The sequence below is a fragment of the Caretta caretta genome, chromosome 2, assembly GCF_965140235.1.
Source record: "Caretta caretta isolate rCarCar2 chromosome 2, rCarCar1.hap1, whole genome shotgun sequence".
Taxonomy (NCBI): domain Eukaryota; kingdom Metazoa; phylum Chordata; order Testudines; family Cheloniidae; genus Caretta; species Caretta caretta.
This window is the reverse complement of record NC_134207.1, coordinates 210609886-210633749: the sequence shown is the minus strand read 5'-3', so window position 1 is coordinate 210633749 and position 23864 is coordinate 210609886. Positions and strand designations below refer to the sequence as shown.

Below are 23864 nucleotides of genomic sequence, written 5' to 3'. Positions count from 1 at the left end.
ACAAAGAATTACAGTCTCTGGTTGAAGAGACACGAATACTGTGTAATAGACACTGCAGCTTGTGCAATGTAGGCAACAACGTAAAGCCATTTATGAAAAAAGCCGAAGTTGCTGTGAAGCATGTAGCTGCTGAATAGTTTCATTAATTGTTGATACTTCTGCCCAAAGGCTGTGCGCCCCAGTTCAACACATTCTATTTGCCGGGTTCTCACATTTCCTCCTTATATTTGACATCCGGTACCAAGGCAGTGACATTAGTCAGCTGGCTTTCAACAAGGACTAGTGAGAATTTCAGAGGGAACAAAACCAAAATAAAACCCCACTGGCCTGGATTTGATTTCCTTTTGATTTGATTTCCTTTTGATAAACAGAGCATATCACCTGACAGATCCAGCATGTGAGTTTAAATGCACCACTTAGAACCCTTAACAGCAGAGGTCATTATATGCACTATTACATGCCAATTTGTCAGCCAAATGTGCAGACAGTATCACAAACAGTAAAAGAGGACACAGAAAGCTGTCTTCTAGGAACAGAATACAATCTGTACCTTACCTGTCTCTTTGTCTTGGACTGCTTCCAGGTGCAAGTCATTCAGAAGGTGCTCCAAAATCTTCTCTGGAGTCCCCGATACCACCACATATCTATCAGAAAGCAAAGAGTCCACAGAGTCATCCTCAATTGAAGACTGTGAGCGGCTACTCCATTCATCTTCCTCATCTTCTTCATCAATATATTTAAAATAAGGCACATCAAATGTAGGCAAGGGAAGCTCCCTGCCTAGAAAGGCAGCAGAATCCTTCCTGTTTAAATGAGGGTCAAAGATCCTCACCCTGGAACTTCCCATAATGTAGAGTTAATAACAAAAACATTCCCTAAATGCTACAATATCTTGCCATCTTATTTCTCTTCCTGGTAACTGAGTCCATCTGGCTGCTGAAAGCTCTGCAGTCAGCTTGTGTGTTCATCTCTCTCTCTCTCTCTGAGCGCCCAAGGAAAAAACTCTTACCTCCAATCATTCTCGGCACTCCCTGATGTGGGGGCTGGGCTATGTGACGACACTTTTCTAAGCACCAGAACATCTTGGTCTTGTTCCTTCACTTCAATAGTAGACACTTCATCATTCTGCTTTAATTTGGACGGGGAGGAGGGAATAACAGAAAAAGAAAGTGGTAAATTCTCATGGGATTTGGAAAGAATTGAGGTAGCTGATTAGAGCTACATTTTCTTCCTATGGAAGCTGTTACAGACTGCAATTTCTGTCCATAATTTATACTCCAAAGCTTCACAATGCATCAGGCATCTGGGCAGATCTCTCGCTTGCCTTTTAAATATATTAGCAGAGCTGAAAATGAGGGAGAAAGCAGTTTCCTTTGCTGAAGTATTTAAATTAAGAAACAGGGTTAATACATCTGGTTGGAGAGCTGAAATGAAGAAAGGTTCCCCTTTGTGACTTTTGTTAACAGTTTTTAGCACAGTGCATTAGAGGGTTATTCACAGTACCAGTGATGTATTCATCTTCCATTTGAAGAATGCATGTTTCACTCTTTGTTTAATTAATAAACTGGAAGACTGATTACAATAGTCACAGAATTGCAAACACTTTCAAGGAGTCTAACAATAGGTAACTTACTACTCAAACGAAGTGTACATGCTGTAAAACTACTCGTGTGTTTAAATAGAGGCAATAAAACTAGTGAGATCAAAGATCATATATATGTTTCTAAGCCTCTATTTCTGCTTTGCATCCAAATTTCCCTCCTTCTCAACAACATTTTAATTATAAAAACAAGACAACACAGGAAACTAAACCCCATGAGCATCCATAATTTGAATCTCAGCTAAATTGAGATTTGGACATTATGGGTCAGTGCACTGATTTTCTTCAGCTAGGCTCCCTTAAACAGGAGGGAGCTGAACAATCATCCATTTCTGCTCACGCAGCCTATATCCAAGAGCACAGAGCAACTAAAGCAAGCTGACTGTGCAGTGTACGAGATGAGGGTTCGCTGCTGACTGAGCAGCGTGCATTGAAACATAGTGACTGATGAAGAGTTTCTGACCACAGTGAGATTCTCCTGGCAGATCCTGCCACAAGTACATGAAGCCGCACAAAGAGAGGCAGGAAACATAAATGCAAACTGATATTTCAGCTACTGCAGTTCTGACAATTTATAAAAAAATATCAAAAATGCTCCACGGTAATTTGGTTTGGCATTACACTGTTCAGTAATTGTTGTATGAAGTATAGTTGCAGCCATGTCAGTCCCAGGATATTAGAGAGACAAGGTGGGTGAGGTAATATCTTTTCTTGCATTTTGCTGTGATGCTGGGAATACCTTTCCCAGACTTGAAGGAGAGCTCTGTGTAGCATGAAAGTTTGTGTCTCGGACCAACAGAAGTTAGTCCAATAAAAGATATTACTTCACGCACCTTGTCTCACTGTTCAGTAAATCAGACACATGTTTTAGCCTATTTTTGAAGCAGTAAAACTAAGACTTATGTATCAACTGTACAGTATCCATAATCCATCACAGGAGCAGTGGAACTGGGAGTCTGAAGGAGCGGGGGTTGCTAGTGCCCCATGCAATGGAAATATTGTGGGGGCTCTATCCCCACATAAACCCCTGCACGACATGGAGGGTGGCGCGGAGACAAGAACGGGATTCAGAGGAACTGAAGTGGCCACTGCAGGACTCAGAAACAGGTCGGGGACAAGGAAGCAGGACCTGAAAGGGCTGAAATGGGCCTGCCTGGGAGCAGTTGGAACCTTCTTCCGAGCCTGGAGCCGGCTACCCACTCCTCCCCTGTCTCAGTACCTCTCCTCACGCCTCCTTCTGTCCCTGCAACCTCCCACCCCCGCCCTCTCATCTACCAGTTGATGGAGAATCCCAAGATATGAAAGATTTACCGAAAGCAACATTGTTTGTGATACCGTACAGCAGTGCAGCTTTATGATTAGCCTTGTATTTCCTTATTATTTAATATTTATTTTGTGGTAGCACTCACAGGCTCTGATCCTGCACATATGAAGACATAATCCCTGCCCCGAAGAGCTTCCCGTCTAAGAAGATTTCTGTATTAGTAAACACCACGAAGAATTGACCTATTAAATTTCTTCAAGGTCAGACATACTAGTACTGAACCAATTAATGTCAGGTATTCATTGCAACCCTCCCGAGGGGCATTAGTGAGGAGCCACATTACAGGAATACTGATGCATAACTGTAATCTTTTATTTCACCAGACGTGTTTTTTGTTGCCTACACATTTACAGAGCTGCAATGAAAGGAGAATAAAGAGAGAAAATAGCATAAAAACAATTAATCAAAATACAGGTTTATACACACTAAACTCTCTCTCAGGCATCCTCTAATCCTGATCCTCATTTCCCCTGAATCCACCGATATTCTGAGGTGTAATACATATTGGGCATGTACATGACGTAAGGTATTATTAACATCAGTGGACCATTGACACACATATATATGGAAATGGGTTTGTAGTGTGTGTCAGTGTATATTAAATACATGTACATTTTGTGCAGAACACTAGTGGGCAGTGGTGGAGGCAGAGCTATATCATACTGACAGGACACTAACAAGATCTTATCCTGGGAAGATATAGTTTCCAATTTGAAACCCTGCTAAACACAAAGCATTTCCAATATCAAAATAAACTAATGTTTCAAATTTTCATTAACTACTTGGATAAGAGTATGTAAATTAACTGCATTGTACCCAGATAGTACAGTTTTAACAAGGTTCTTCCTTTCTGTCTTCTTTGCGTATTTATTTCAAAGTATAGAATGACCACCGGGCCAAGTATGGGCTTCGCAGAACGTATTCGTTCAGGACTCAGTTTATATATAAAATAAATAAAATCACATGAAGAAAGGACCTATACATATCCCAGGGTTTCAAGTATTTGTGTTTTCAAGACTAAAAGATATTCATTTGAAATTATATAAAGATGAAAGAATGTTTCTCCTATTAGAATCTTGTATGGTCCAGGAGATAATTAATGCATGTTGGAAGAAAACAACCAGGGCCACCATCAGGTTGCCCTTCCTACATCCATGGGGAGAACAGAACATGGAGGACAGAGAACATAAAGTATTCAAAACGGAGGGCAGAGCCATTAGCAAGACTATGGCCCGTAGAATTCAACGGTGTGAGTCAAGATCTATTTCTGTTAATTGTCATTTTAAGTTTTCATATTCAAGATATTTAACAAAACACTTATCACTTCTTTTTCAAAACAATGTACAGGCATTGTCTAACTAATCTGTACTATACCTTTGTGAGCTAGGCAGGTCTGTATTATTATCCCCATTTTATTAGTAGTGAAACTGAGGCAAAGAGGCTGCCCAGAGTCACACTGCAAGTCAGCAGCAGAGTCAGAACTAAGCCCTGGCCTACACTACAAACTTATAATCGGTATAACTACGTCGCTCAGGGATGTGGAAAATCCACAGCCCTGAGCGACAGTTATATGGACCTAACCCTTGGTGTAGACAGTGCTGTGTCAACTGTCACCCCTCGACATAGCTACGAGCTCTCAGGAAGATGGAATACCTATGCGGACGGGAGAAGCAGCACTAAGTGTAGACAAGCCCTAAAACTCAGGGCTTCCCAGCTTCAAGCTCCATTCACAGGATTTTGGGTTTTGTTTATTTGACATTCACTTCACCCCAGAGCAAGGGAAAAAATAACTGAGTAATAGCTGGTTTCAGGGTTTGTTTGGTTTTGTGCTTTTGTAAAGGAAGCATGGCCCAGAGGATAGACCACAGAATGAAGAGTGAGGAGCTCCTAAACTGTAATCTGGATGTGCCGTTGAATCAATGTGTGGCCTTGGGAAAGTCACTTACCCGGATTCCATGTTTCTCTGTTTCCCTGTGGATGCATCTTATTTACTTACATGAGTACTGAGGATTAATTTGTTTGTGTTTGCATAGTGTAACCGACATTCCTCCTGGGTGTGGTGTTCTGTCCCATCTAGTGGCACCAAGACCACTAGAGAGAGAGATAAAATGAGTCTGCTCTACAGCCCGTAGCTAACAGCCAGTCGGCTTTTAACTCATGCTATAGAGGCTCACACACTAAGCTCTAGAGGTCCCTGGTTCGATCTTGCACCATGATGACCAGGGTCTGTCGGCCTTACAATTGCACTGTGCAAGTACTAACTAACTATTATACTCCACGTTTGCTGTGCTTTTTAAATAATTGCCTCTTGGAATCCAAGTACAGCACACCTGCCTTATTATATCACTCCTACATGCAAGCTACTTATGGTCAGGAGTTTCAAATAAACAATAAGAACTACTTGACCTGACAGCTCTTTTGACCAATATTATAGTCAATTTTCCACTAACAGAATCTATTTGTCTTCTACTGAAATAAGTCATATTGTCTGCACTGTGATTTAATTAAAACTAGGGCTGTCGATTAATCACGGTTAACTCACACAATTAACAAAAAAATTAATCACGATTAATTGCACTGTTAAACAACAGAATACAAATTGAAATTTATTAAATATTTTTGGTTTTTCTACATTTTCAAATATATCGATTTCAATTACAACACAGAATACAAAGTGTACTGTGCTCACTTTATATTATTTTTATTACCAATATTTGCACTGTAAAAATGATAAAATAGTATTTTTCAGTTCACCTCATACAAGTACTGTAGTGCAATCTCTTCATCGTGAAAGTGTGATTTACAAATGTATTTTTTTTGTTACGTAACTGCACTCAAAAACAAAACAGTGTAAAACTTTAGAACCTACAAGTTCACTCAGTCCTACTTCTTATTCAGTTAATCGCTAAGAGAAACAAGTTTGTTTACATTTATGGGAGACAATGCTGCCCACTTCTTAATTACAATGTCACCTGAAAGTGAGAACAGGCATTCACATGGCACAGTTGTAGCTGGCGTCGCAAGATATTTATGTGCCAGCTGAGCTAAAGATTTGTATGCCTCTTCATGCTTCAGCCATCGTTCCAGAGGACATGCTTCCATGCTGACGACGCTTGTTTAAAAAATAATGTGTTAATTAAATTTGTGACTGAACTCCTTGGGGGAGAATTGTATGTCTCCTGCTCTGTTTTACCCACATTCTGCTGTATATTTCATGTTATAGCTGTCTTGGATGATGACCCAGCACATGCTGTTCATTTTAAGAACACTTTCACTGCAAATTTGACAAAATGCAAAGAAGATACCAATGTGAAATTTCTAAAGATAGCTACAGCACTTGACTTAAGGTTTAAAAATCTGAAGTGCCTTCCAAAATCTGAGAGGGATGAGGTGTGGAGCATGCTTTCAGAAGTCTTAAAAGAGAAACACTCTGATGCAGAAACTACAGAACACAACCACCAAAAAAGAAAATCAACCTTCTGCTGGTGGCATCTGACTCAGATGATGAAAATGAACACGCATCAGTCTACACTGCTTTGGATCATTATTGAGCAGAACCTGTCATCAGCATGAACACATGTCCTCTGGAATGGTGGTTGAAGCATCAAGGGACATATGAACCTTTCGCAGATCTGGCATGTATATATCTTGCGACGCCGGCTACAATAGTGCCATGCAAATGCCTGTTCTCACTTTCAGGTGACATTATAAACAAGAAGCAGGCAGCATTATCTTCTGCAAATGTAAACAAACTTGTTTGGCTGAGCAACTGGCTGAACAAGAAGTAGGACTGAGTGGACTTGTAAGCTCTAAAGCTTTACATTGTTTTATTTTTGAATGCAGGTTTTTTTGGTACATCATTCTACATCCAATGAAGTGAGCTGTACCTCACGAAAGCTTATGCTCAAATAAATGTGTTAGTCTCTAAGGTGCCACAAGTCCTTTTCTTTTTGCATTCTACATTTGTAAGTTCAACTTTCATGATAAAGAGATTGCACTACAGTACTTGTACGAGGTGAATTGAAAAATATTTCTTTTGTTTTTTACAGTGCAAATATTTGTAATAAAAGTATAAAGTGAGCACTGTACACTTTGTATTCTGTGTTGTAATTGAAATCCATGTATTTGAAAATGTAGAAAACATCTAAAAAACATTTAAATAAGTGGTATTCTATTATTGTTTAATTGCACAATTAATTATTTTTTTTACTCACTTAACAGCCCTAATTAAACAATACTACCATTTATTTTCAGCCTGTCAGTAACTCTGGAGTCCTAAAATATTTATGTATGTAACGTAACTAGACAAATGGAACTCCCAACTTAGCTGGTCTTAAGTTGTGTAGGTCTCTTCACATAACTAGGGATATGACCCTGTTAGCTATGTGAATGACTAAGGAGATTCAAGCACAAATGACAGTGATGAAAAACAACAACAGAAGAGGTGCAGGTTTCAGTGTTGCAAACATTTCCACATTGATTTCTCTGTATTACCAGGAATTTGACATGGTACTGGCACAATCCAACCTCCAGTCAAATTCATGGAGAATGGAAACAAACAAGATTATTTCCCAAGGCCATGTGCCTTAGCGAAACCCAGTCACTCTGTCCTCCTAGGACAGTTTTGGCTTTTCATTAAAATTTTTATAAGGAACCAATGTGCAGAGAGAACTACTCACCTCCTCCATATTAGAAACATCCAAATTAGGGAGGCTTTGGTTTCACAAAGCATCAAAAGTTTGGTTTGGTTATTTTTTTGCAAAGGAATGTTTTGAATTTCATTTTAAATCCCCCCCCCCCACAAAGTTTCACAAGGGGGGGGATTGGAGGGGAGAAGATTTTTGATAAATAGTTCCAGCTTTCAATCAGCTCCATTTCAAAAGGCAGAGGCAGGTTTGGTCTTACAAAGACTCATCTGTAGGGTGTTGGTTTTCCCAAACCAAGATTAGTTTGGATACAGGTTCCATTTAATCTGAATTCCCCAAAGATCAGGTGGGTTCGGTTTGAGGCATGGATCCAGTTTGGGCTCATTCCTGCTCCTATCTCCAGGGGTTACAAGAGCTATTCACTCTCTTCCAGAGCCACTGCCACCACCAAACTGAGTCCAGCAACAGAGTCTGTGACCCAAATCCACCATCTTCCTTGGCTTGCAGAATGTGAAGACAGGAACACCAACGATAGGCATTCACAACCAGCGCTGAAGAACAGTACCAAGTGGCATTAGAGGCATAAACAATGCTCACACCAAAGCAGTCAGTTTTAGAAGAGAGCTTCACTGACTGGCAGAAGGTGCACCTTAAGCAGCTGTAAACAAATCTACATAGTTTCACAAAAGGGAAGGTCAATGGGGAAGAAGTAATGAAGGGGGAAATAAAAAAAGAGAAAAATGATTAGGGAACAAATTTTGGGGAGGAAGCAAGCTTGGCTTGGGAGAATAAGGGGAACATATTGTGGTGGGCAGTTGGGGAGCCTGGAAGTTTCTGAAGTCTCTTCATCCCCAAAACTCTAGGCAGTCCTATTCTAGCATGAAAGGAAAAACAGTACATTCTCCATAATGGAACAAATGTAATCAGAATTTTGCTCTATTTGAACAGCTGAATAGAAATTAATGTGTGATTTGCAGAGATGTACCATCATTCCTCTGTGAGACAGGATGCCTCCATTGGTTTCAAAGAATGTATTTATTTCACCCTTTTCTAAAGCACCAACATTGCAGTATCTAGGTGCTAGTTTCATCATAATTTAATAATATATACTTTCCAATAAAAGAACACTCCTTCCCCATCATCTCCTCAAACTGTGTTCTCCAAGGAGACCAGATCCTACGGATAACCAGCCAAGAGACCAGTTTCAGAGGGAATCCCACACCACTGATTTTAAGTAGGAGAAGACAGCCCATAGTTAGGAAACGGCCTGAATAACAGGATCCTATTAAATGGAGCACTCAAAATACAAGTCTGCGTTCAGACTTCCTCTTTCCTGAGCAGAGATTCTGAATACAGGTAAAAAGAATTCCCTGTTTGGTCAACATGTAATGAAGCAAAACTTCACACAGACTATCTCCTTCTAAATCACACACATTAACAAAGGGCAAGAACCTTTTGTTTTTACAGCTTAATTTGGTAAAACTGACTCAGCACAACCAGATAATGCTGATCACTTCTGTCCTCACATCTTTTGATGCTGGTGCCAGTACATTTCCTTGAGTGGTAAGGGAACATGGATACGCTGGGAATGACGTGAGCCTATGCAGGTATCAGTACTCGTTCCACACCATAGAGCTAAGCTCCAAAAGAGCTCCTTCTACGGCAGCACAAGGTGGGGAGATATGAGGAGGTGGAAAAGGGGAACAAGCATGGCTGGTGGGTCTATGATGACCTGGATCCGTTGGGAGTGGTGTGCAGTAGTTGCAGAGACTACCTACAGTGAAAGCACTGTTTCTGCTCTGTGTTTTGAAGAGGATTCTGTCCTCCAAGGTCCTATGGAGTACCACTGCACAAACCCCATTTACTTAAGCTTTGAGCTGAGCTAACGATTTAGGCCTAAGAGTTGAAACTGTTGGTGTGGCATATGGCACTGGAAGATGGACAAGCCCTTGTATAAAAAATAAATAAATACTCTAGAATGGTATAGAATGTGTTCAGGTAGATAAGAAAGGTTGCACCAGGGGGGAGTGGTGAGGGTGGAACTCTCTGTGTGAGGCTCCACTTCAGAGAATCTTTCCTAACTGAAGAGGCATATTTATGTGCTGGACAGCATCATTTCTACTAACACCAGAACATAAGATTACAAAGCGAGCATTGGAAAGATAGGAAATGACAGAATGAAGGTTGCATGTGCAGGGCATTGAGAATATAGGAAAGACAGTCTCACTACTCTTATTTTCAGACCCCAGACTGGTCCACAGCAGTCCAGAGTAGCAATATCAGGGAAAGACCTGCTCTTCGCCAGGCTACAGCACCTTCACCGCTTACAGACTCTTCAGATTTCACGTGAGCAGCTCTAGCACAGCAGTTCTTAAACGATAGGGGACTCCTCCCAAGGGAGGTGTGGGAATGTGTCAAGGGAGGGGCGAACTGTGTGCTTTATTTATTTATTAAGAGCTCTGACTGTCAGCCCTGGATGACTGGGGCTCATGCAGAAGGGCCATGCACACCCAGGAGGCAGGATAAAGGGGACAGCCGGAGCCCTGATGCCCAGGCTCAGGCGCTCCTTCTACCTGCCCCCACCCCCCAATCCCTCAATAGAAGGCAGCCCGGGCTCGGGCTCTCCTTCCACTCTTGTCCCTCAATTCCTCACCTGAAGGTGGCGGGGCTCTGGCTGTCAGCCCCAGGATGGCAATGGGGTGCTAAGTCTGCTGTGAACAGTGATATTGATGAATCTCACTTTTCACATTGCCACCCTTACTTCTGTGTTGCTGCTGGGGTGGCGCTGCCTTCAGAGCTGGGCACCCAGCCAGCAGCTGCTGTTCTCCGCTCTGCCTTCAAAGCTGGGTGGTGGTATAGGTACTTATGGAGGGGCATAAACAACTACAGACACAAAGAAGGTGGGCCTGATGAAATAAGTCTGCTCTAGTAAGTCTCGACTGAGCATGTGCAAGCTGCAATTTTTCAAAGGCTCATCGCTTGGCCACATTTGGGAAGATCATCACAAGGATGGCAAAAGACACATCCCTGATATGAAGGCCACTCCCCTGCTTCGAGTCACGTGGCCCCCTAGAGCTTCTCAAAGAAAAGATCATCAAAAATTTTTAATATGGCAAAACAAAATATTTTTCTCTAACCTCATTCTCAGAAATGGCTGAACAGTTTCAGCTGAAATTAAATAGTTAACCTGAGGCAGACACCAAGGATGAAAAATTTCAGCCCAACTGGTTAAAGTTCAGCAAAGTTATCAGCAGCTGAAATCAGGGTCTTATAATGGAAAGTATTGGGCAACCTCACACGCACACCACTTAGTATAAAGGTTGTGCACACACACACACACACCCACACCCACCCACCCACCCAAAAGAAAGTAAATATATATTTTACTATTCCCACACCAAAAGATAATCCCAGAAGGGAATCTCTTTTAAACAAGATTCACCACAGACTAAAGATGGTCGTCACTTCATTAACTTTTGCATTGGAATACATTACTCTGAAGACACAGTAGTAGATTTCAAGGCAGCAAAAATAATCATTTGGAATTACCCAAATGACTAGATACTTTATTGGAATCTTCCACTTTATTTATGAAGAAAGTGGAAAGGAATTTACCAAAAATTAAAGTGGAACAAGGATATAAAATCTTGGAAAAATCCATCTCAGGTATGTTGTTTCATGGAGTTCCAACGCATATCAAAGTCACAACAGACAAACTTGATTTACTTGCATTACATTGAGAATAATACATTCAAGAATCATTGGTATAGCTTATCCAATCCAATGCAAGGAGGACAGGTCACTGATACAGAGCGATCTGGATCACTTGGTAAACTGAGTGCAAGCTAACGTATTTTAATATACCTAAATGTAAAGTGATACATCTAGGAACAAAGAATTAAGGTCATATTTACTGGATGGTGGACTTTATCCTGGAAACTAGTGACTCAAACAGACTTGGGGGTCAGGATAGAGAATCACCTAAATATGAGATTCCAGTGTAATGCTGTGGCTCAAAGGGCTAATATAATCCTTGAATGTAGAAAATATAGTAGTAGGGCTGGTATCCTACCTCTGTCTTTGGCACGGGAGTGGCTGCTGCTAGAATGCACTTGGCCAGCTCCGGCGTTCACAATTCAAGAAGGATGTGGATAAATTGTTAAAGGGATCAGAGAAGAGCCAGAAGAAAAATTAAAGGATTAGAAAACATTTTGTGATAAACTCAAGGAGCTGAATGTATTTAGCTTAACAAAGAGAAGGTTAAGGAGTGACTTGATCACAGTTTATAAGTACCTACATGGAGAACAAAAATTTGATGATAATAAACATCTTGAATCTAGCAGAGAAAGGTGTAACAAAATTCAATGGCTTGAAGAAGAAGTAGATGAATACAGCCCTGTGCAGATACAAAAATGTAGATCTGCATCCGATCCACATCCACCACAATCGACCGGCGATCCGACCTGCGATCCGCTAGCCATCTTTTGTGTGTATCAGCATCCGCACCAGGAAGCCGTGTCACAAAGACTAGCGATGCGGGGGCGGGGGGGGGGGAAGGGGAAGGGGAAGGGAATGGAGATGAGCGAGAGGTGGTGGGGTCTTGCAGGGAAGAGGCAGCCTGAAGGTGGGGACTCGGGGTAAGGGGTGGTGTGGGGGCAGGGTCTTGAGGAGAAGAGACAACGCGGGTGGGGGAAAGAGGCATTGCATGCTGCTCCTGTGGGCTCACGAGCAATAGCAGCAGCAGTGCGTATTGCACCACAGTGGGGCAGAGGGGTGGGGCACCAGGGTCCCGCCTGCTCCAATCCCCATGGCCGGGGGCAGGCTCTGCTGCCCAGGAGCCAGCGGGCCAGGAGTGCAACCAATGCTGCCGGGCCATGGTGGGGACGTTGGCACTGCCCGAGGTGCTGTACAGGAAGTGGCATGGTGAGCTGGTGCTGGATAGTCCCGACTCTGTCCTGCCACCTAGCCCCAGCCACTGGCTGCCAGCCCTGAGCGTGCTGCGGCCCCAGGGCTGCCCAAGTCAGATGCCACAGGCCAGGCACTGAAAGTGAGTAGAGCCCTACGTGGTTGTATCTGTATCCGATCCATTACCTGCAAAAATGGTACGCAGATATGAAGTGGATATCCGCAGATTTGCAGGGCTCTACAGATGAATTCAGATTGGAAATAAGACACGCATTTTTAACAGGGAGGGTGATTAACCATTAGAACAGTTTATCAAAGGTTGTGGAGGATTCTCGATCATGAGCAATTTGTAAATCAAGATTGGATGCTTTTCTAAAAGATATGTTCTAGTTCAAATAGGAATTAATTCACGGAAGTTCTATGGCCAGCATTGTGCAGGAGATCAGATTAGATGATCACAGATGCCCCTTCTGGCTGTATAATCTATGAAATTGCTAAATACTCTGGCCTATGGGTTATCAACAACAATGGAGCACATTTTCCTACCAGCTTCCACTTTCATAAAGAAAAATTTCAAAGATGGCCACTATTCTGCTTCGTCTCAAAATATCATAAGCATGAAATTTTTATTCGAACAGGACTTTCTCGCATTTGCGTGAGTCAATTAGACAAATATCCACTGTCCCAAATTTCAAATAAAAACAAAAATCTGTCGATGCAGAATCACCCAAAACGTTCATACAATATTTAATAAAACACACACACAAAATGCAACCATAGAAGGGGGTGGCCAAAGGAGAACAAAAATCTGCATCTTTTCATTCCTTATTATGTTACCTACTATATACCAACATTTAATTATAACTCTATCTTTCTTTTGGATTGTACAGTACTAGCTTGTTTCCAGTCATAATCATTTGGTAAATCTACCTCTGAACTCACATTAACCCCCCAAAACAAAGAAAAATGGAAATGTGGCTGGCTTATAAAGTGAATTAGTTTTGATATCTGACCATTCTTAAAGACTACTGAACAAACCATAGAATGATGAAATTGTGCAACGACAAATGCTGCCATCAAAATGAACTCAAAGACAATACGAACAGCTTCACTGCAGTTTAATGCTCAGACACATATCTGGAAGATCTACAGCAGGAAGCCCACATTCTGCAGAGCAAAACTTGACGACTGTGGATATCAGCATTCATAAAATGGTGGTAAAACAAAAACAAAATTCTTATTTAAAATATTATCAAAATATTCTACCGCCAAGAAGCATTTTGTAAGTCAAATAAAATAATGTACACTATGCACTTTTTATAAAAATTGCTGATGTTATTATCCCCTTAGTTACCTTGTCATAAAGAACACATGAATAACAAGGCTGCCATTGTAGACAGGTCAAAAGAATGATGCTGGCAAAACAGAGCTGAGAGACAATGTGTATTAGGGAAACCCCCTCGACAGACAACACATCAAGGCATACTACTTCCTTACATGCAGATCATGGGACCAGCTCTGCTATCCTTACATTCATGTTGAGTAGTATCTTTCTTACTTAAGTATCCTATTGATATCTTGTTGGAACTACTCATGGGTACTTGTTGGGACTACTCACGGGTAAGTACTACTCAGCATGAGTAAAGATTGCTGAATGGTGCCATTAGACCACAGTCCAGCACGTGCTTGCACATATAACTTTAAGCACAATTAGCCCAATTGCTTTCAAAGAGACTACTGTATAAACTTATGCTTATTGTTATTCATAAGTGTACTACACTAGTGCCAAAAGGCCCTAAGGAAGACTGGTGCTTCACTGTGCTAGGCACTAAACTTCCTCAACATCACACAGGAGGTCAGAGGCAGGCAATACTGCGAATATAACCAGATCTCCTGAATCCCAGGGTTGGTCTTGCCCCATCTCCTAGGCAATGCTACCTCTCTTAAATCTTAACCATTTTACTGGACTGGGGCCTACATGAGAGGGAACATAGGAGTAGTGGTATGACAACCCTAACCCCACACAACTCTTTGTTGGGTGATGAATAATAGCTATTTATGAAAATAGAAGAATAGGCATTTTCTTCTTTCTCCCCTTCCCATGCATCATAGACTTAATTGTTATTAGTAGATGCAGCCTGATAGCTTGGCAATGTGCTCAGCAAGGTCAACATAGGGGACTCTTACTTCTTAACCCGACTAAAAGTGAAAGAGCTGATTTTGGCATTTAGGAGGAGAACAGATGCAAGGGCAGAGTTCATGCAGTTCTCCATCAGACCCTAGTGGCTGTCTGTGTGCCACTGTTATCATAAAGCTTCTGAAGTAAGAAGGTGCTTGAAGACCTTGAGCATGTGCAATTTTCACATGGAAATAAGTCTGAGATGCAGAAGGATAGATTTGTGCTGCAAAAGGAAGGGATGGGTTCCAATCACTTCCTCCTACACTGTCTCCCTCTCAAACTTACCATCGTGGTCATTAGAGCTGGTCAGAAATTATTTAATGTAACATATTTTCTGTCTGAAAAATGCCAATTGGTCTAAACCAAAACATTGCAGGATCATTTTGATTTTGCCAACATTTTGATGGAAATCATGCTCTCCTGGCAACTTGCATGGAGTTGCAAAGGTGGAACCAGAATTTTTTTTTTAGAAGATTCCATTTCAGTTTTTCCAAAGACAGAATTTTTCCCCCTTTTGTAAAGATTTCTGTTCCATAGGAACAGTGAAATTATTCGGGTATCAAGGGAACCAGAAAAATAGTTATTTAACATTCCAAATGGATGTAGACTGGCTTCTACTGCAGCCCATCATTAGCTTTCACACATGAATGGAAACCACTCTAGAAGATAACATACTCGTATTTAGCTTGTCTAACTTTTCAATGTAGGGTGAAATTCATCTTAGTGAGCAGATGCTACCCATGGAATTGGGGCAAATTTCCAATGCAGATGAGGACTAAATGCAACACATATACTGGCATGTAACCCACACTCCTTACACATCACTTCACAGTTTGGCCAATTGAAACCAAACATGTCAAAGACGAGTTTGGCCAGATGTGCTACAGTTTCATAGCAACATCATTTAAACTGCACATTAAGGACTCAAGTGATAGCTAAGGTCTCCTGCAGAACATCTGTATACAGGTGAATATCAAATATATGAATCTATTTACCTATATGCTTCCACTGAGCCCATCGTCATAGTACTGGGCACCTTGCAACTTCTAAAACAAACACAAAAGTTTCTCTGTTTCCTCTCTCCCCCCATCCTCCCCTCAAAAGGAAGGTTTAGGTTATGATGCTGGAGAGTTTTAGCACTGACTTCCACAACTGGTCCAACTACAGAGAAAGTTTCTCTCCTACAGTCAGGAGTAAGGGCCCACAGCTAGCCTGCTTACCTGCTACTTTAGCCCCCAGATGGCCAAATGAGCACAGCGGGGCCCCAACTGAGCCACCTGATTGGCCAAACCACCTGATTGGCTGAGGGGATCAGCAGACCTGCTCTTAAGACCAGTAGCAGGGTACTGGCTACTCAAGGCATTTGCCCATGGCTGTGATTGCTCCTGCTTATTCCCAGCCCTGCTCCTGCCTCGCTTCACTCCAGGTAGCTCAGCTCAGATTCCTGACTTTGACTCGGACATCTATCCTCCGACTCCAGCTCTGACCCTGGGCTCCTCTTTGTGGCTATTGACTCCTGCTCCAACCACTAGGCATGTCTGCCCATGTCCTGGTCCCTAACACTTATGTTTCATTCTCAGGGTTGAGAATTCCCTTGTTCCAGTAGGAAAATAATTAAATATATGCTTACAATACACAATTTGTATTTTAATACAGGTTTCCAAACTTATAAGATCAGAATTAGTCCATTAGTCTTACGTGCTCTTCCTGACACTTATCGCTACCTGATGTATTTTTTTAAGTGTCTGTTCTCAAGAGGGCCAGCAGCTGATGTCTGAAGATATAGCAAACACCTATACCAGAATCAGACTTGAAAGCTATGAAAGGCTTAAGATAAATTCTAAAAATGAAAATACTGTATAAATCTCTCAAACTCCAATATCAAATAATCTCTAATGTATTGACATTTAATGGAAAAACACGTAACAGAAACTTCTACCCAGAAGTATGAAAACATTGTGTGTGGGAGTGAAAAGTGATGCTACTTTAATGTTTGAAATAAAATCACTTCATTCAACTTGTGGTTACGCTGCAGTGCAAACAGTAGCAGTCATCACCTGGGGTTTAAATAATTTATTGTGGTAGCTTTAGTGTATGTTTTTAACCCTAAGCAGCAAGATAGTATTTTCAAATTTCTTTTAAGAATAGCATTAAGTAACTCTCAATGTAATTTCCTTGGTCATGTTGGCTACTTTATATTCCCATCTACGTAGCCTGAAATGTATCCTTTTACTGATGTTTTCTAATGGCTGTTTTCTTATTAACTAATTCTTGTATTTAAATCGCTCAAAAATAGATGAGCCACTAGTCATCCTCAGGCTTGGTAATGCATCCTGAGCAGACAGCAGAGCAGAAGATGCAATAAGAATAGAAGAAAGGGCTTGAAGAGAAAATAAAAATTAATCCCTTTATTCAATATCTGGGGACCTAATTCTACATTTCTTACTTAGGAATGCTGAGTGACTTCAATGAGTGATTTCTCACAATAATGAAAGCAAGATCAGGCTGCATGCAGGGTCTCCCTCCTCCCCCACACCCGAACATATTACAGAATATTTTATCTGAATACTCAAATGATTTAAATCAAACCTCCACCACAACACACAGACACATACTTGATTCAGAGGTCCCATTTTTTGCCTGTGAGTACTAAGCCAGTTATATGTAGCACAAAAATAAATAATAAAGGTTTTAAGAGTTAACCATCTGTTGCCAGGAACTGAAATTCCTTTAAAGAGGTCAAAGTTATATAGGAAAGAGAAACAATATTGAAAAATTACACCAAATAAAAAAATGTGAGTTCAGAATTGTTCTTGTACATCTATATGTATAAGTATATTTCCTCTTTTTAATTAAATGTTTTTACATGAAGGAATACAAAGATAACTGACAATTACAAGAAAATTAAAAACATACAATATATTATACAATAATAGTTTACATTTTCCCCCTACTTTATGTCATAAAATAATGAAGAATTAACTTATTTAAGGACTTCTCTTTTGTTCCATCCAGAATTGCTTATACAGCAGCATTTATTTCTAAATTAACTATACACCGTAAATGATACAGTATAAATGATAGGGTCATCTTTTCTTCAGGCATTACTTTCATTATAAAGCACAGTTGTGTGAAACTTCAGGAAGGGGATAAGTTAGATTTAACAAGGACAATCTGAGCATTTATTCAAGATATGAAATAAAAAATGCATAGTTACCATGGCAACTGCTAAATCACATGGCATCCGCAATGAGATGCAAGCCATCTTAAGTAAACACTCGTGTGTGTTTGTCTGTCCTGCACGCTACAGAATGTTCTTTTGTTGAGGAATGCATAGTAACAATCTGACATTTTCCAGATTTCGCTTTGTCTTCTACAACAAGCTGGTAAAAATAATCCAAAGTATTATTTATTGTTTTGGCTAGTTTATCATTAGAGTAGGGAGAATGCAAATGACTATTTACTAATATTTTATTAGGATTCATGTGAGTTAGGACTACTTAATTGATGAAGCATTATGATATTTTGTGTAGCACTGAAAATCACATTGTATTTTTGCCAACAGAAGATAATGCAAGATGGCACTGGAAATAGTGCTTACATATAGTCTTATTATTTGTAGTTAGCACAGAGCCTCTCCTTCCTCCCCCCCGAGAACATCTAATTTCCTGCCCTGTTTCTTGTGTGTCCCAACCCTCAGCAGATGATCCCATCAAAGCATACCTCCACATCTGTCATTAACACACACAAATGTTTTAATATTCAGTCAATCATCTCCTGTACCACACTTCCACACGCACCTCTTATCTAAGTCCTGGTCTACATGAGGAGTTGAGGTTGAATTTAGCAGCATTAAATCGATTTAACCCTGCACCCATCCACACGATGAAGCCCTCTTTTTCGACTTAAAGGGCTCTTAAAATCAATTTCCTTACTCCACCCCCGACAAGGGGATTAGCGCAGAAATCGGCCTTGCCGGATCGAATTTGGGGTACTGTGGACGCAATTAGACAGTATTGGCCTCCGGGAGCTATCCCAGAGTGTTCCATTGTGACTGCTCTGGACAGCACTCTCAACTCAGAGATGGAGCGGAAATCCTCAGGGACATCTCAATGACGCTCTCCTGGAGGTACTCCCAAAGCCTTTGCAAAAGGTTTCTGGGGAGGGCAGCATTATTCTGTCCACCATGGTAGGACACTTTACCACGCCAGGCCAGTAGCACGTGGTCGGGAATCACTGCAGAACAAAGCATCGCAGTGTATGTTTGCTGACGTTCACACAACATCCTTTCTTTATCTCTCTGAGTTATCCTCAGGAGAGTGATATCATTTATGGTCCTCTGGTTGAAATAGGGTGCTTTCCTTAAGGGGACATTCAGAGGTGGCCGTTCCTGCTGGGCTGTTTGCCTATGGTTGAACAGAAATGTTCCCCGCTGTTAGCCATGGGGAGGCAGGAGGGGCTAGCCACGTGGTGGGGGAGGCAAAATGCGACCTTGTAACGAAAGCACATGTGCTATGTATGTAATGTTAACAGCAAGGTTTACCGTGAAAGAGTGTACCCATTGTTCTATAAAATGTGTCTTTTAAAATACCACTGTCCCTTTTTTTTTTTTTACCTCCACCAGCTGCATGTGTTTCAAGGATCACAGGATCTTCTCCTTCCCAGAAGCACAGACGAATGCATGGAGGCAGACAATGTCAGAAAGCAGGAAAGCACAAAATGACTGGGAGGAGAGGTGGTGGGCTGAAGAGAGGGCTGAAGCTGAAAGGTGGCGGCAGCCTGATGAGAGGAGGCAGGATTCAATGCTGAGGCTGCTGGAGGATCAAACTAATATGCTCTAGCGTATGGTTGAGCTGCAGGAAAGGCAGTAGGAGCACAGACCGCCACTACAGCCCCTGTGTAACCAAACACCCTCCTCCCCAAGTTCTATAGCCTCCTCACCAGATGCCCAAGAACGCAGTCGGGGGGTCTCCGGCCACCCAGCCACTCCACCCCAGACGATTGCCAAAGCAACAGAAAGCTGGCATTCAATAAGTTTTAAAGTTTTAAACTTTTAAAGTGCTGTGTGGCCTTTCCTTCCCTCCTCCATCACCACACCCGCTGCTTCCCACCCTCCACCCCCAGGCTACCTTGGCAGTTATCCCCCTATTTGTGTGATGAATTAATAAAGAATGCATGAATGTGAAGCAACAATGACTTTATTGCCTCTGCAAGCAGTGATTGAAGGGAGGATGGAAGGGTGGTTAGCTAACAGGGAAGTAGAGTGAACCAAGGGAAGCAGGGTTTCATCAAGGAGAAACAAACAGAACTTTCACACTGTAGCCTGGCCAGCCATGAAAATGGTTTTCAAAGCTTCTCTGATGCACACCGCGCCCTCCTGTGCTCTTCTCACCGCTCTGGTGTTTGGCTGCTCGTAATCAGCGGCCAGGCGATTTGCCTCAACTTCCCACCCCGCTATAAACGTCTACCCCCTTACTCTCACAGATATTGTGGAGTGCACAGCAAGCAGTAATAACAGTGGGAATATTGGTTTCGCTGAGGTCTAAGCGAGTCAGTAAACTGCGCCAGCGCTCTTTTAAATGTCCAAATGCACATTCTACAACCATTCTGCACTTGCTCAGCCTATAGTTGAACAGCTCCTGACTACTGTCCAGGCTGCTTGTGTATGGCTTCATGAGCCATGGCATTAAGGGGTAGGCTGGGTCCCCAAGGATAACTATAGGCATTTCAACATCCCAACAGTTATTTTCTGGTCTGGAAAGTAAGTCCCTTCCTACAACTGTTCATACAGACCAGAGTTCCTGAAGATGCGAGCGTCATGTACCTTTCCTGGCCATCCCACACTGATGTTGGTGAAACGTCCCTTGTGATCCACCAGTGCTTGCAGCACTATTGAACAGTGCCCCTTGTGGTTTATGTACCCGCCGGCTTGGTGCACCGATACCAAGATAGGGATATGGGTTCCGTCTATGGCCCCACCACAGTTAGGGAATCCCATTGCAGCAAAGCCATCCACTATAACCTGCACATTTCCCAGGGTCACTACCCTTGATATCAGCATATCTTTGACTGTGTTGGCTACTTACATCATAGCAGTCCCCACAGTACTTTTGCCCAATCCAAATTGATTTCTGACTGACCGGTAGCTGTCTGGCATTGCAAGCTTCCACAGGGCTATTGCCACTCGCTTCTCAACTTTGAGGGCTGCTCTCATCTTGGTATTCTTGCACCTCAGGGCAGGGGAATGCAAGTCACAAAGTTCCATGAAAGTGCCCTTACACATGCGAAAGTTTCGCAGCCACTGGGAAACGTCCCAGACCTGCAACACTATGCAGTCCCACCAGTCTGTGCCTGTTTCCCAGGCACAGAATCAGCATTCCACTGCATGAACCTGCCCCATTAGCACCATGATGCCCACATTGCCAGGGCCCGTGCTTTGAGAGAAGTCTGTGTCCATATCCTTATCACTCTCGTCACCGCACTGACGTCGCCTAGTCGCCCAGTTTCGTTTTGCCAGGTTCTGGTGCTGCATATACTGCTGGATAATGTGCATGGTGTTTAATGTGCTCCTAATTGCCAAAGTGATCTGAGCGGGTTCCATGCTTGCCGTGGTATGGTGTCTGCACAGAAAAAAGGCACGGAACGATTGTCTGCCGTTGCTCTGACAGAGGGAGGGGTTACTGACAACGTGGCTTACAGGGTTGGCTTACAGGGAATTAAAATCAACAAAGGCAGTGGCTTTACATCAAGGAGAAACAAAAACAACTGTCACACAGAATGGCCCCCTCAAGGACTGAACTCAAAACCCTGGGTTTAGCAGGCCAATGCTCAACCCACTGAGCTATCCCTCCCCCCAGTATTTCAGACAAGACTGAATCTCCATTAAACTTTTCAAGATGCCCCTGACAGACCTCACCGAAACGATTGTTGGCTTTTGATTTCACGGAGGGAGGGAGGAGCAAATGAATACAAAACAAATCTGGTGTATTTCTTGTTTTGATCCACTCCATCTATCTTTTACATCTTTGGCTGGCAGCAGACGGTGCAGTAGGACTGCTAGCCATCCTCATCTCCTGGCTGCTCAGCAGAAGATGGTGCATTAGGACTACTAGCCATCCTCATCTCCTGCCTGCTTGCCATAAGATGGTACAATAGGACTGCCGGCAGGACTGAAGAGAATGACCTGGTCAAGTCACTCCTATTTTAGTCCCTGCGCCCATGTCTGCCCAGGCGCTCCTGACCGACCTTACCGAGGCAGCCAGGAGCACCTCAGACATGATGACGATGGTTATCAGGCCTATTGCACCATTTGCTGCCACAAGACAATGGGTTGCAGCTGCTGTGTAGCAATGCAGTACCGCGTCTGCCAGCACCCAGGAGACATACGGTGACAGTGAGCTGAGCGGGCTCCATGCTTGCCGTGGTATGGCGTCTGCACAGGTAACTCAGGAAAAAAGGTGCAAAACAATTGTCTGCCTTTGCTCTCATGGAGGGGGGAGGGAGGGCCTGACGACATGTACCCAGAACCACCCATGACAATGTTTTTGCCCCATTAGGCATTGGGATCTAAACCCAGAATTCCAGTGGGTGGCAGAGACTGCGGAAACTGTGGGATAGCTACCCACAGTGCAATGCTCCAGAAGTCGATGCTAGCCTCGGTACTATGGAAGCACTCTGCCGAGTTAACGCACTTAATGCGCTTCGAGCATTTTGTGTGGGGACACACACAATCAACTATGTAAAAATGATTTATAAAAAACCGACTTCTATAATTCGACCTAATTTTGCAGTGTAGACATACCCTAATTCTCAGTCTTCAGTCACCACTCTGTCAATAGTGCATCATTCCCTATCCATTACTCCGTGGGACAGAGACAGTCTTTTTGTTCTGTGTTTGTACAGTGCCTAGCACAGTGCGGTCCCGTTTCATGACTAGCGCTCCCAGGTGCTACGGTAATATAAACAACAATACTTCACCATAGATAGTGCCACTGACATCTGATTACTGACCACTCCCCACTGAATCTTTTCCTAGTTGAAGAAGCTTCTCCCCCAGAATATAAGCTTCCCTTTGGCTTTCTGGGCATTCACAGGAATAGGGCTGTGCCTCTGCCCAGCTTCACAAATCACATGAACATGCATGCACATTGCTGTTTGGCTGCTTATCACCACACCTTATCACCACAGTGTTCAGACCTGTGATGAACTCCCGAACTGAACGCCTTTTATTTTGATCAACATCAACCACTGCTCTTAACCATTCTCCTTCTAACTTTTACTCTGTCCTCCCACAACCTTATGAGGTCTGTCATCTCCCCCACCCATACACACAACCATAGCCTTGATCCCAGCATCATCATCATCATCATCAACAGCCCCTGTTCCCCCCCCCCCATTATATTTGTAATTAAAACAGAATGGATAATTGATATTTTTTTCCAGTTCGGTGGCCAAACCAAAAACATGGAAAAAAACGAATCTGCGGTTGGCCCAAAAGAGAAATTTTTCATTTTTTCCTCACCAATACAAAAACAAAAAATTGGGGGGGGGGGAGTGTTATTTCAGTTTTGGGTGTTTTACCATTTCAAAAATTAAATCCGGCTACATTTCCAAAATGAAATGTCCTTTCAAATGAAACAAAAATGTTTTGACTTAAAAACAAAACAAAAAAACAGCCAAAACTATTTTCCCTTTACATTCAACCCAATTATTCAATCCAAGTTAGCAAATAGTTTTGGTCAACTCAAAACTGCATTTTTTGGCAAATAAACTAATTGTCTGAAAAAATTTACCCAGCTTTATTTGTAATCTCATCCACACATGCATCTCCTAGCTACACGCTTCTTCCTAGTTATATTTAAATATCTTTAGTCTCATGCCTCAGAAAGTCACGCTGTCTTGGTCACTCACTTAGGCATCTTGAGCTCAGTGACTTTCCAGACTAGTTTGCTCTATCCTTTGCTGACTCTTCTTCCCCTGCCATTGGTCATTGGCTACTTGATCTGTATTTTGACAAACAAGGAGAGACAGTGTGTGTCAAGAAGAGACAAGCTCCAGAATACTTCAATCTGTCAGAGAATGGCTGAATAAAGGAACGATAAAAAGAGATGTGTGAACAAATGGCCAGGATTTAACTCTATTAAAAGGGTCACACAGTACCCAAGTGCTCAAGGGATACAACTAATGACCCCTTCTTCAGTTTGTTCATGC

General features: G+C 42.3%; 1 protein-coding gene across 4 annotated transcripts in view; it reads right to left on the bottom strand.

The window, feature by feature from the left end:
• Positions 1 to 23864, bottom strand: part of RAPGEF5 (Rap guanine nucleotide exchange factor 5) — a 228238-nt gene that overhangs the window by 88316 nt on the left and 116058 nt on the right. For 3 of the 4 annotated variants that reach the window (XM_048838363.2, XM_048838365.2, XM_048838366.2), the window contains exons 10-11: positions 1010 to 1128; positions 556 to 644 (exon numbers count right to left, since the gene is read on the bottom strand). In XM_048838363.2, coding sequence (XP_048694320.1) covers positions 556 to 644; positions 1010 to 1128 — 208 coding nt within the window. The remainder of the gene's footprint in view (positions 1 to 555; positions 645 to 1009; positions 1129 to 23864) is intronic. The other variant, XM_048838364.2, reaches the window with a different exon arrangement.